The 13,178-nt window shown below is 41.7% G+C and overlaps 1 protein-coding gene across 1 annotated transcript in view; it reads right to left on the bottom strand.

The window, feature by feature from the left end:
- The window catches only part of BRSK2 (BR serine/threonine kinase 2), a 343,747-nt gene that overhangs the window by 99,113 nt on the left and 231,456 nt on the right, over positions 1–13,178 (bottom strand). The window contains 1 exon segment of the mRNA XM_075425697.1: positions 11,865–11,950. Within this exon segment, the coding sequence (XP_075281812.1) occupies positions 11,865–11,950 (86 nt within the window).

Here is a 13,178-nt window from a genome sequence, read left to right as displayed (position 1 = left end):
GTCTACTGAGTACACCTTGGTTATATGGAGATCATTGTTTATCTGCATTACATTTTTTGAGCAAGGCATTGAACCACTCAGAAGAAAGCCGATGTGCAGTAGCCACCAGATGCGCAGTAGGGCACCGGGGTGTCCACATTTTCAAGTCCCAATCCTCACTTTCCAAGCCTTGGCTAACAGACACTCTGATAAGAGGGTTTGCTATATAATTCATTCTCCCTCTCATACTACAGACAGATCTGGCTAACTATCCCATATGGCAGACCCAAGACTGGCACAGAATCAGTCCTAAAATTCTCCTTGACAGCTCCCTCTCTCACCGTGCCCAGCAGAACCTGCATACAGCAGTGCATCTTGCCCCCCCCAAAATCAAACTGATAGCTGCTCTCTTTTCCTGGGAGGTATTTTACAAAGATGATTGCAGTTACAGGCATACAGAACACCCTCCACACTGGTTTCAAATGCACAGTTTCAGAAAATTACAGACCCAGCATTTCTGTCACCCACAGCAGGAATTGCAAAGCAATTTATTTCCATAAACTTCATCTTATTAAAAACACTCAACAAAAATGCACTGACACGTTGTATGAAAAATAAAACAAATTGAAAGACAGGGAGCATTTACAAGGTTATTCATTTTTGCTTGCCACCTAGAAGCACCAGATATAATAATGGAAATGAACAGGGGAGAACATCTGAAAAAGATTTGTGCCTATGAGAAGTCAAGGGACACAGAGAAGCACAGCAATGATGTATTCTGATCTGACAAAGCCCCCAACGTGACAGGAGTGAGAAGGACAACAAACGCATTCCCCAATGGTCAAGTGCAACAAATAAATGCTGCAGGGATCATTCCACAAGTACTATGTGGTTATATTGCAGCCAGGATTTCTGAGTTTGGATTTGCAGCTAGTCATCTGCCAACCCTATTCCCTCCAGTACGATGCATTTTATTTCAGGATAGCCCCCAACTATGAGATTTTTGATTAAACAAGGGCATAATTCAGCACCTGCCTCCATCTCTGTGCATGCCAATGTTTTGCTGGCACGTTACATGGCACAGTAGTAGTACACATGTTATTTCCAAACAGGCTGACAAGAGGGGTTTAAACATTCCCAAGTGTTGCACCAGTTCTAACCACCACTGTACGGCTTACACAATCCCCACTAAATGCTGTGTATCTGTATCTATCCATCTATCTGTGTATATGTGAGTACGTCTGAGTGACTCAATGAAAGAAGAGAATATACACTTTGCAAAGCCAAACAGAAAAAGCAAAAGAAAGAGCACTGTTCCAGAGGCTGGAAAAATGGCATACAGACACTACATCTTTCTTGAATCTGTGGCACAGAAGAGAACCCAGATTCCTGAGTCCACACCAGCATCTAAAATCCTTTATTTTAGCAAAGTGCTATAGGATTGGAAGTATGCCAATGCCAGCTCTTGGAGGATCTTGGAGAAGGTAAATAACACATAGCCTGTAGGGGAGAAAAACACTAAAAAGTATTTTTCCGAGTTTCCCCTTCCCTTTTTATCTTTCCTAGATACGACAGGTTCTCATCTCCTCATCTCACTATAGCACTTCATTTCTCATTTATTCTAAGCAAGGGAGTGCATTCTAAGAATCCCAGAACAGTAGCCACAACTAGTCTCCTATTACATTTGGAGATGAAAAGTAACTTACTGGTGAAAGAAGCTTTTTGTTTTAAATCCTGTCTATGTAAGACCGACAGCATCACTCTTCCCATTGTAAAAACACAGGAAGCCCTGCTCTGTAAAAGCAATTTCAAGGAGGATGAAGGAAAGGAAAGACCCAGCCTCTGGCTGGCAGCATGCACACTACCTGCTGTGATAACACAGAAAGGAGCTATATTAGGACACTAGACTGTAAGAGCATGCAGCTCTTACATCTTGGATGCTCTGGACACACACCAGCTCTTCTAATCCTTGCATTTCACATGAGAGAAGCATTACAAGTATTAACCTCCTATTCTTTACCAATAGGGAACTGCGAAGCGAAGTGACTTGTCCAGGGTTACATTCACCCAGTACCAGAGCTGGGATTAGCATCTGTGGTCCCTTTTGCCTTCTGCTCCATGCTGTCCCCACCATCAATTTCCTCTCTGCTTGCTAGTACACCAGAAAAGCAAGAAACCATTTGCCTCTGCAACTCAATATGAAGTCAAGTGCATGTGGTGTTAAAAATAAATTCTCGATTACATGTTTTCCTCACTAGCTATATTCTTTAAGAGCCTGCAAAAGTTTTCACAGGCCACAGCCTGCTTTCATAAAGACACCAAGATCCATATCTTGCATTATATCTCAGGTCTCTGCTACAAGGCCAGACAGGAAACAAAAACTTCAGCTTAAGTTTCAGAACTTGAAGGAGACAAGACTTTGGTCTTTAAAGACAAAGAAGTCGAATGCTTAATACAAGAATAATTTCATCTGTTGGAGAGGAGCAGAGAGACTGTGTGCAGCAGCGTTCTATGTATTCCCTTTGCCATTTTTCCATCTGCATCACATCATCACCACCTCCCCAATAAAAGCTATAAGTTCCTAACTTGAAATGACCCACTACATGTTGCATCAGAGACGTGCATGCAGTTTACAAAAGCAAGCTTAGAATAATCTTAGGCTCTTATCTTTCTTTCTTTTTGGTTCATTTTATTCACTCTTTCAGGAACCAAAACAGTAAAGAAGTAATAATGAAAACTAAACAATATAGCACAGGAGAGATGATTTCTGCATGTGAGAGAGATGGAGCAGCCAAGACGAATGTGGAGAAATGTGGTCTTAAACCACCTTTGTGCCCCCCAGATTCTGGCTATACCAGGAACTAGCACAGACTCCAGGGCATTGTAATTCACAGCAGTCTTGCTACGGCTTGTTCTGTAGCTTAGACTGGAAATTTAACAAAAAAGCACTGTGCCTCTCCTCCTCACCCCCCCCAACTTGCCTGTACTCTGAGGACCACAAGATGTGACAGCCCACCAGTTTCACATCATTCCTCCACCTGACACACTATCCTTCAAGTTATTTTAGTCTTCCAAATCCTTCACGTCAGTTGGACTTGTATAAACACAGAGGATGGTCCATTTCCCCCTGGGAATGATCAATAAATATCTGACGATCAACAACAATTTTTTCTATAATCACCATATTTTTTGGTTGTTTCCAACTATGCTAACTACCTGACATGGCTATGAGAATTTATGATGCCACTACCAGAAGTTAAAAAAAACCAAACAACAAGCTGTGACTTTTGCCCTGAAACACACGAAAAAATTTGCAAAATATAGGCACTCAGATGAAAAATCAGTACAGTTTAGTTCCTCTTCTCCTGAAGAAACTAAGATGTTGGTTTCCATCTCTAACATCTTTGGTTGTCCTATCATCAGCTCAAACACAACAGTGCTAAAACAGAACTCTTAGCCTCACCGCTCCATTCCACTTCTTTTCTCTACACCTAGGGACAACACTGCTTGTTTGACTATGATTCAGGCTTTCTTCAGGTCCCTGCACCTTGGTTGTACTGGTATCTTCTAGATGTTTTCTTTATTATATCCCTAAGATAATGGTTTTCCTATCCACCCACATGCCTAAAAGTTCTCATCTAATTTTAGCTAGATATCTTGTATCCAAATTAATTCATCATCATCTCTTTCATGTTGATAAATATATTCTTGCCCCACTGCTGGTGATTCAAAATAGATATCAGATCATCACTGCAACATCCTTTTCTTAGCTTTCCACTTTGACCACTCCTTCCATGCTTCCACTGTCTCCTGTTTTTATACTGTATCTAACATGAACTAGCTGCCTTCACTTCTAGATACCTTGTAACCCCTTCTATAACCAATCTGGGATTTCTTCCTTGTCCTTTGAGGTTGACTTCTGTCTCTAACCAGCCCCCAAAACCAGATTCCACCATCCACTTGTTAAATATCCACGCAAATGATTCTGTGCTTTCGCAACACCCTCCCTACGCTTGGAAGAGCATAATTGTTAATGACAGAGCAACGTCATAATTTTTCTTGAGCTCCTTCCTGAAGACTGTTCTGTGCTGTGATGCTTGACAACAGCTTGGACATCCCCATCACAGGGTTTCCAACAGTTGCTTTGTGTTTTGGATTGTAAGCTGACTAGGACATAAGCTCTGATTTTGTCCCATTCTTGTCCAGTGTCAGCACAGTAAGGTCTTCTCCACAACCAGATTGCCTTTGCACTACAATACTATGAAGACATCATTTAAAACAGCAGCAAAGACAGTTTTGGTGATGATTTCTCCTTCCCATCTGGTGGACTATGCTATATATTACTAAAGCGTGATTTTGCCCAAGCCCAGGGAGCTTAGGGGAATATCTCACAGAGCTCTCACTGAGGCAATGCTACCTCCAAAACATGACTGCAAGAAAAGAAACAGACTGGCTCTGAACAATGCCTGGAAAAACGCTGTTAAAGAAAGACTAACAGGCAAAGAGAACACCAGGACCATGCATTACCAGGTATTTCTGTCAAAATATGAAAAAAAAACCCCAAACACAACAGTTATGATCTGTAAAGAATGAAAAGCTGTCTCTAAGTCATTAGCAAGAATGGTGTGAAATACTAAAATTCTTGCCAGATGGGATTGCTCACAGCGGGCCATCACTATACATCCCAGTGTGGGTATGTATCTCCTGTTTTCTCAGCCCTATAGATGAAGACAATTCATGAGACTTTCACAGCTACTAAAATTAGGTCCTCTGGGGCAATACAAACATATTCATTATTATGAAGGCATTAAATGGATAGAGATCTTCAGATGAAAGCTCATTTTGAAACATAAAGTATTTCAGGTAAGTATTATAAATGAAAAAAACTAAGAGTAACAAGAACTACCCTCTGGTGCTCTAAGAACGGTAGTCAATTCACACAGTATCTTGTTTCAGTCAAGCAACAGAAGGTTTGTTCATCAGAGCATGTGATTAGCTGTCTGTTAGGGAATCAGTTAATATTCCATTTTTTATTCAATAGTATGATGTTTACAGACATGCCCAATCTCACTTAAACCTAAACAAGTAGGTTGGCCTTCTACATAAGCCTGAATGTAGCACTGGGTACCATCACACACCACTGGGTGATGTTCTAGGAATTCTACTATGTGAGGAGTTAGACGGGATATTCATGTGGCACTGGTCAGCTCTTAGGAGCTACACCTTCAGGTGTGCACTCCAGTCAAGATGCAAAATCCAGATGCAATTATACAGAAAGATGCACACAAAGACAAGAAAAATCAGGAGAGTTCCTGTTTGTTTCCTCTATGCTCAAGAGTTTACTGCTTTGTGATGCCTATGGGTAAGAAGTTTCATAAAGTGACAACACCTGCTGAGAAGCTCAGCTACTCTGTTTTATCATTTAATAGTTGATTATTATACAACAATCATGAGAATCATCCTAAAACCAAGGAATATGGCATGGATCAAGACACTGTGGAGTTGACTCAGATGTTTAGGCAATTATCAAGGCCAGGGACACTAGTAAAGCAGTAATCTCCTTTATAAAGACAGATAGGTCTTCAGTTCTTTTCTGTCCCTACGTTCATTAGTGCCCACATCTGTAAAAACCTCTTCAAGTTTGGCCACAGAATCCAACACAAATGGAAAGGGCTGCACCACAGATGGCATGTGCTGGGCACTGCCACCACCCTTGATGAACTCTGAACCATCTCACAGTAACCCAAAATCCCCAGCAGATTATTTACAAGAAACTAACTGCTCCCTTTGACCAACTCAGCTAAGAGCTAGAAAATTCACTGCATTTCAAAGCTCTGGTGAATCAGCGAGGGATCTGTCTGGAATGTAGACTGCCAAAGAAAAGCCTCTAGAAAAAAAAGTCCTGGTGATTCCTCTTCCATGCTACCATCCTAGCATCCCTTCCATACAGACATATGTGTAGCAGGAAAGAGGCCAAAAGCTGCCCAGCTGAGATTGACATGTTGTAATTCTTTGACGGCTTTTTCATTGCATTGTTTTCTATTGATTAAATAGTCTCTATCAGATATTAAGTCCCTTGTTATTGGCTCAGCCTATAAATTATTCAGAAGTTATATAAATTCTTAGGGCTGGCATGAATTTTTCAAACCCTAATTTGGCACCAGGCCAAGAACTGTTTTTTTTTTTTTTTAATTTTTTCCTGGTCTGCAAGAAAATGTGCATGCATTCGATTTTTTTTTCCAAAAGACAATTTTAACTCTAGTCTGCTTGTTTGAATGGAGATTGTATTTGATTGCTCATCACATTTGGACATGAACAGGTTGGGGCTTTTGGGAAAAAGAGAGATAGTAGGAGATTACGCTGCCGTGCTCTGTACCTTTGATTTATTGGGAACGAAAGGTGTTTTGAGCAGTGCCTTCATGTTGTGCAGTCATTAATGCCACGGCACTGCAGCAGTCTCGTATTTGGGCACACAATACGGAATGGATCCAGCCAGAGGGATCCTCAGCACAGGACAGGCAGGGCTGAGACAACACTCATCAGTTCACTGCTGCAATTCTGCAAGTGACCACCTACTTTCAGGTTTAATTGTTCAGAGTTAAGTGGCCTTCCCTTCACTAACAAGCACCCAGACAGACACAATGTTGCCTACCGAAGCCTGAAAGAGAAATTAGGCACCTAAATATTCTGTGGCTCTGGAGCTACACCTCCCCTTGACCTTTGCTCATGCCACGGAATTGCTACATTATGGACCCACTTTCTCCCACGCCCAGCATCATGGCCTGGATGGTATGCAAGCACATACCTGATGTATGTCAGGCAGCGAAGCAGAAGATAGTCAGGCTTTTAGGTAAGAGCTTAGTAAGACCGTGTTGGATAGAGCGTAGTATTAATCATCACCACAACCACCTCTATGCAAACCCTGCTCTGTGCCAGGCTGGCATCCCTCCTGCAAGCGGCAGTACCTGTCCTCGCCGCAGCACCCCCTCCCCTTCCCCTGGCCTCTTCCGTCCCCGACTCCAGGCCCCCCCTTGACTCAAAACCTCACATGTGCTGTGCTACAGCTGACCGGCTTTCTTTTGGCTACACGTGCTTGTAATTCATGACAGCACTAAAACATGTCAACAGCAGAAGAAAAGGGGTCAAAGTAGCTGTTTATGAGTATTTCTCTTGATTATAATCCAGGCTTAGGTGGAACATCATTTTGTCTTCCAATCCTCTTCTATTTTCTTCTGCTGTATCCACAGCACCTGACACCCCACAATCAGACTACCAAGAAGTATACCTACCACAAAAATAATTTTCAGTGCTGAGCCCTTGGAGCCGCTCCAGCTTTCTGAATCCTCCTTCTGCCCTTAGACAGCTTTCCCCACAGATGGATCGAATGTCAAAGTCCTGGACTACCAATAACAGAGCACGCAGAACCCTTTTTTCTTTCGTGCATCCTCTGGCACCACACAATTAGTTTTCAACAAAAATAAACAGAATTACAGGAAAACCCTGCAGGAGTGGACTGGCAGCATGAATGCCTCTGCAGACCCCACCAGAGCTGCTTTAAGTCTTTGACTCCTGCTGTCAGATGATCTTGTATAAGCCAGAAATGCGAGCTGTGCATAGATAGGAGGACATTTTAATTTTGTTATCTGGTTCATTGGGAAGCACTGTCACTTCCGAAATCAGGAGGTGGTGTGTTGTGTACACTGCAACAAGGCTTGAGCACTTGCCCAGTGATAGCATCGTACTGCTGAATGATGAGAAAGGGACTTGTGCTTGGAAAAAGGGCTGATGAATGCACAGCGCATTTCAGAGAACAAAATTCTGATGTCCACTCCTTCTCTCAGAACAGATTCTTGTTTAAAATGCTGACCAAGTTGGACAACATAGAGATTTAAAGTAAATGCTCCCACAAACTTTGAAAATTTGAAATCTTAAGTATGAAGATTTAAAAATGAATTGATATAAATCTATACGAATATCTGTATACACCTATAAACAAAAATTTACAGATATATATATGCAGAATTTGATGGAAAGGGAATTAAGAAATACTAGTATAAACATCTGAAAGAAAAGGGCATAGAGTGGTTGTAGGATGTCTTTATTCTCTCTCATTTCCACTCCCAGCCAAACCCCTGCTAATTTAAACCAAATAGCTAATCAAATGAGATCAAACAGACAACGCCACCCCTGTCAGGAGTTCTCCAGCAAAACTGTATCAGTCAGCTTTATCATCTTTGGAAAGGGAAGGCCCATCTCCTGTGGACTATATGACGGCACTTAGGTTGCCGTGTTAACAGCTCCTCCAACAGTGGGACAATTGCTTTTCTAAGATCAAAACGAAAACTGAATTTACTGCATAAAATGCAGTAAAAGTACATATCAGATGTTTAAGAATAAAGCATAAGACTTCTCCCTAGAAAAAATCTGAGCCACACACTTCACTCATGAAGGACTGGGCTTTGCATGTTTCCTCTTATCTAATATTCAACAAGTCTGCTAATGAGAACCTCCTGCTCATTCACCGTGGTAGTGCTGCTAACAGTGTACAGACTCCACCTTTCCCTCCAGTTGCTACACAAACGCAATCTAGCACCAGTTCAGGAAAGACCTTTTCCAGGCATAGCACAGAGAAAGGAGGGCCATCTCCCAGGTTCACACAGTTCATTTGCAATGCAGAAATCCTATGACCAAAGCATTGTTTCCCTTCCAATACGCATTACAGAACACACCAAAACTTTGTTATCAGCTTTGTTATCGCCTTGCTCATTCCCTTAATTCATTTACATTTCCCTAAAATTCCTGTCTGAACATGGTTAGTCAAAATGACTGGTGCACACAGCAATTTTGGCGGCTCGTTGATCATTCCCCATTATGAATCAGCAACATAAGTTCTTAAACAACTGTAGGCTTACCTCATACCAGGCTCCTTTAACTCATTCTTGATCTTTAAAATGGGAGGATGATCCCCCCTTCCTGACTGTTTTGTCTATTAACATTATATGATGGGAGAGAGGGGAATATAGATTTTCTATAGCTATTTCTAAATTACTTCTTACTGTGGACTCCCAATCTTGCTTGAAGGCCATCAGTATGATCATACAACAAATACGAAATAATTCAACTGTCAGTAATATTGCTAGTTTAGCCAACATAATATATATCTGGGGTGGTGTATCAGCATACATACAGAGAGTCACAGTGCAGCTGTGTTCTCCCCTATGTACCTAGAAGTGTATTCCACAGTCTCACTAGATAAGACAACTTAAAATGCTGGATAAAGAGATGGAAATCTTAGAGCTCATAGCTATCTCCATCTCTCCAACCATCTTGGTAAAAAAACTACCAAAACAAACAGAAAATGACTTGCTAGGCTAACACAGATACACTAACAGATTTTTATTATTAATTTTTAAAAGTAATTTTTAGTGTTAAATAAACTGTGGAAAAAGGATTTGATTCATGGTTGCATTAGGAATCTACTCAACCAAAGCCCCTTGTCACAAATTAAATCATAAACCAAAAGTCAAACATGATTTGTGAAATTAACATTTATCGAGGAAATACTCCCCAGCGCTGCATCGTGATTAGTCTCTGGCATCTGAAATATCACTCATAATTCACGAGCTCCTCTGAAACCATGCCACTACCGTTACTGTCGAGATGGCAGGCATGACGGAAAGGTGCTGCCACAACCAGCGAGCAATCCCTTTTTTGATGCTGGTGAGAACTAGAGGTCACTGTGTCTTATTATTTGGGAAAGTACATGCATACACACTTCTCAGCTCCCACACACTTGCAATGCTTCGCCTCTCCACAGGCACTCTCTTCCATCTCAGATTTATACAAGGCCATGGCTGCTTCTAATTTTGAACATGGAGGCTCGGCAGAAGCTCCACATTGTGCCCTTTCTTTAAAATAGTGACTAATAAAAAATGAAATGTAACCACAAGTCATTGGTTCTTTCAAAGAGTCAGTGTCTTTCAGCAGAGGGATTCAGTGCCTTTGCAGGGAGATGCAGACAGCTCAATCTTACAGCCAGAGGAGCTATAGTACAAAGAAGACTTAGTGATTGTCACAGACTAAATGGTCACTGGCAAGCCAGCTTTGGAGCTCAACATTTTTTAGAAGCCAGGAGATCCAGATACAGTTTAAAGATATGGGATGCTTCCCTGTTCAAGGTGATTTTTAACAGGAAGATATTTTCCTGCCAAGATATGCAGTCATTTTTTTGAAATCTTGGTGTAAGACCATCCCCGCTGCTCTGGGCACTAGATATTCTTCCCACGGAGGAAAATAGCCCCCAAGTCTTTCAGGGTAAAGAAGGAGAGCTCAGCTGAGCTGCTGGCTTCACAAGCATTCAGAGCAAGAAGAAAGCTTCAGCACGTCTGTAACCCATCTCCTCACTTCAAGTGATGATCATGGCCTTTCTTCTTCATGTGTTCATACACTATCTCCACTGCCCGAGTATACCACCCCTACCTGGAACACATCAGCTGTACGCTGTGTTATGCAAGTGTGCATGTGTCTACATATGTGTATATGAAAGAAAGCCTGGGGCCTCATCCTATACCCCTTTAAATCAGAATACAGTGGAATTTACTCTTATAAATGGTGCCTTTCTTTTCAGGATTAAAAGAGAATTTACTGGCTGTAAAGCCTCATTTCTCTTCGCTACCCTTCTGTTGCACACAGAGCAGGCTGCATTAGATCTGGGCCTCTGTCCTCAGCTGGGGCAAACCAGGCTTAATAGAGCCGTGACCACTTATGCCACTGGGGACACAGCACTTGGCATGCAGCTCAGAGAACATCTGAGCCAGCCTCCACCCAGAGCCTGCACAAGCTCACCCTGGCAGCCACATTTCACTGCGGATGGCAGGCTCTGCCCCACAGGAGGACAGGGAACCCAAAAGAAATTACTGCCTGTTCTACTAAGCTAACCCTTAGGCACAGAGGCCTTACTTCTCAGAACAGGAATTCATTGCTCCAGTAACAAGACTGGCTGAATAGTCCATGAGGGATTGTTACCTCCATTCAACATGCTTTCTTTGGGTAAACAGTCATTCCCTTCTTGTGTTGTGACATTAAAGAGAGGTCACCAATGGATGGTGGTTTTTAAAAATAGTTTAATTTTTTTTTCACCACGCTCTTCTACTTGCAATAACCTGTTAAAAAGCTGAAAATAACATGGAGTTCCCTACTGGGTTGCCCTTTTCCATTTGGAGAACATTGATTTTTTTTCCTGTTGTGCTGAGATTAATGTGGCCTGTTTGACAACAGATTCAACGTATCTAGTGCCCTGTCAAGCTAAAATGACTCTGTCTGTGGACAACTTCCCTGTCTGGCACTGGCAATGATGTGAAGGAAAAAAAAAAAGGCTTTATTACTTAACTGTTACTGCAGAACCATCAGGAGATTTCAGCAGCCCTTAAAACCAAAAATTGTTATTGATGGGGCAAATCTAAAATATTGTTAGTGAGAGTCAAGGGTTTCAATGAAAACTATCAGGCAAGGGAGGTTATACAAATTATCCACTGTAACAGTCTGTTACAGTTTTGATTCAAAATGGTTCCAGGCCTTACAGGTACAAACATTCCTCCCCTCTTGCTGTTTGACAGAAAAGTTTCATTTGTTCTCTCTCCTCCAACGTAAGCAGGAAAAGAAACAGCGTATAAGTACAGTACAGAGAAGAAAATGAGAAAAACTACAGAAATAAGGAGTGATGCTTCCTAACCCAAGTACCAGATATCACACAGATGCCAGCTGAGGGTCAAAACACACCCTGCTCCATTCTTTCAGAAACAAAAACTAAGTTCCAAAACCCTCCTCTCCCTCCCTTCCTTCCTCCTTCCCTTCTCCCTTCTCTGGCAAAAGCCAGTAATACATACAAATATTTTTTATTTTCGTAAACATCATGCAGCTTTAAAACATGGGGATGTTCTATCAACTTCAGGATGGCTATTTCCCGCTCCACCTGGAAGAAACAAAAAGAAAGAGAGAAAATTAGAAGCTTGGTCTTAGAATACATTCAATATCATCACACATTTTCTTCCCATTTATCCATTTTCCTCTTTATACGCAGGATATGGCAATTTATAACAATGTATCACATTTAGCACTCATATAATTTATGAAAAATTCAATTTATTCAGCCTCAGTAGTTCTGCCCTGCAGGACAGAAAATCAGGAAAATTTCAAGGCTGAAAAATCTACCAAAGGGAATTAGCTGTAGGAGTTACGTGAGCATTCAAGGCTGTTCCTGCCTCAAAATCCAAAGCCAATGACATATTCTCAAAGTACAGAAACTCTAAGATGTCACTGACCTCCCACAGGCACAGGTGTAGCCACACTGCACTACATATTGCATACTCAATTACTATTAGAAAATCCCCATCCTGAAGAACTTGTAGTGTATGCAGGGGAGACAAAGAGCAGAAGACAGACAGCAATGTGATTTTACAGCTGCAGAACTGTGGCATAGAAAGGGAAAGAAACGTACGAAGTGACATAAGAAGTACAAGGCACAACAAGAAAGTAAACCCGATTACTGGAGACACAGTGTTCAGAGCCTTAAGCGTAAGACTGTGGTTTCTCTCAATTCCCCATCTGTCCGAGCATGGCTACTTCTAAGAGCGTGTCTTCAATACAGGGTTAACCAGTTGTGACTAAGTCCCTGTAATTAGCATAAGCCCTGTTCTCACCCAAAACTCCTAGCATGACTGCAGCAGTGCTTTTAATTTGAAGTTACTAAGTGTATTCATTAGAGATGGAGTCAGAGCAACTCCTCCGCTGCTAGCAAAATTGCTCTGTGCTGCTCGAAGCCACACAGTAACCGCTCTGACTTGACCTAGGCTAACTCGAAGGGAGTTAATGTGACACTGTGGAAACTGCAGGTAACTGAAATAAACTCTGCAACCAGATGTAGTCTAAGCATTTCAGTCAGGCACAACATATTTCCAGTAATCCACAAAGGCAGGAAAAGACCTAAAGAAGCAACCAAGAACAACTAAGTAGGCGTTTTTTCCAGTCCTTCAAATAATTGATTGTTCTGGGGCTGCTATGCTAACAAACAAAACATGAACGAACTACAAAACCATCCCTTAACACCTCCCCTGCAGTGATCAGCGAGTAATTAGGAACTTGCCCCAGTATACCTTTAGTTCTTGATGTCCTTTAATTTCCTGAGATATCATTCTCTGCTA

The sequence above is a fragment of the Opisthocomus hoazin genome, chromosome 7 (genome assembly GCF_030867145.1).
Source record: "Opisthocomus hoazin isolate bOpiHoa1 chromosome 7, bOpiHoa1.hap1, whole genome shotgun sequence".
Taxonomy (NCBI): domain Eukaryota; kingdom Metazoa; phylum Chordata; class Aves; order Opisthocomiformes; family Opisthocomidae; genus Opisthocomus; species Opisthocomus hoazin.
This window is presented reverse-complemented; position numbering and strand designations above follow the sequence as displayed.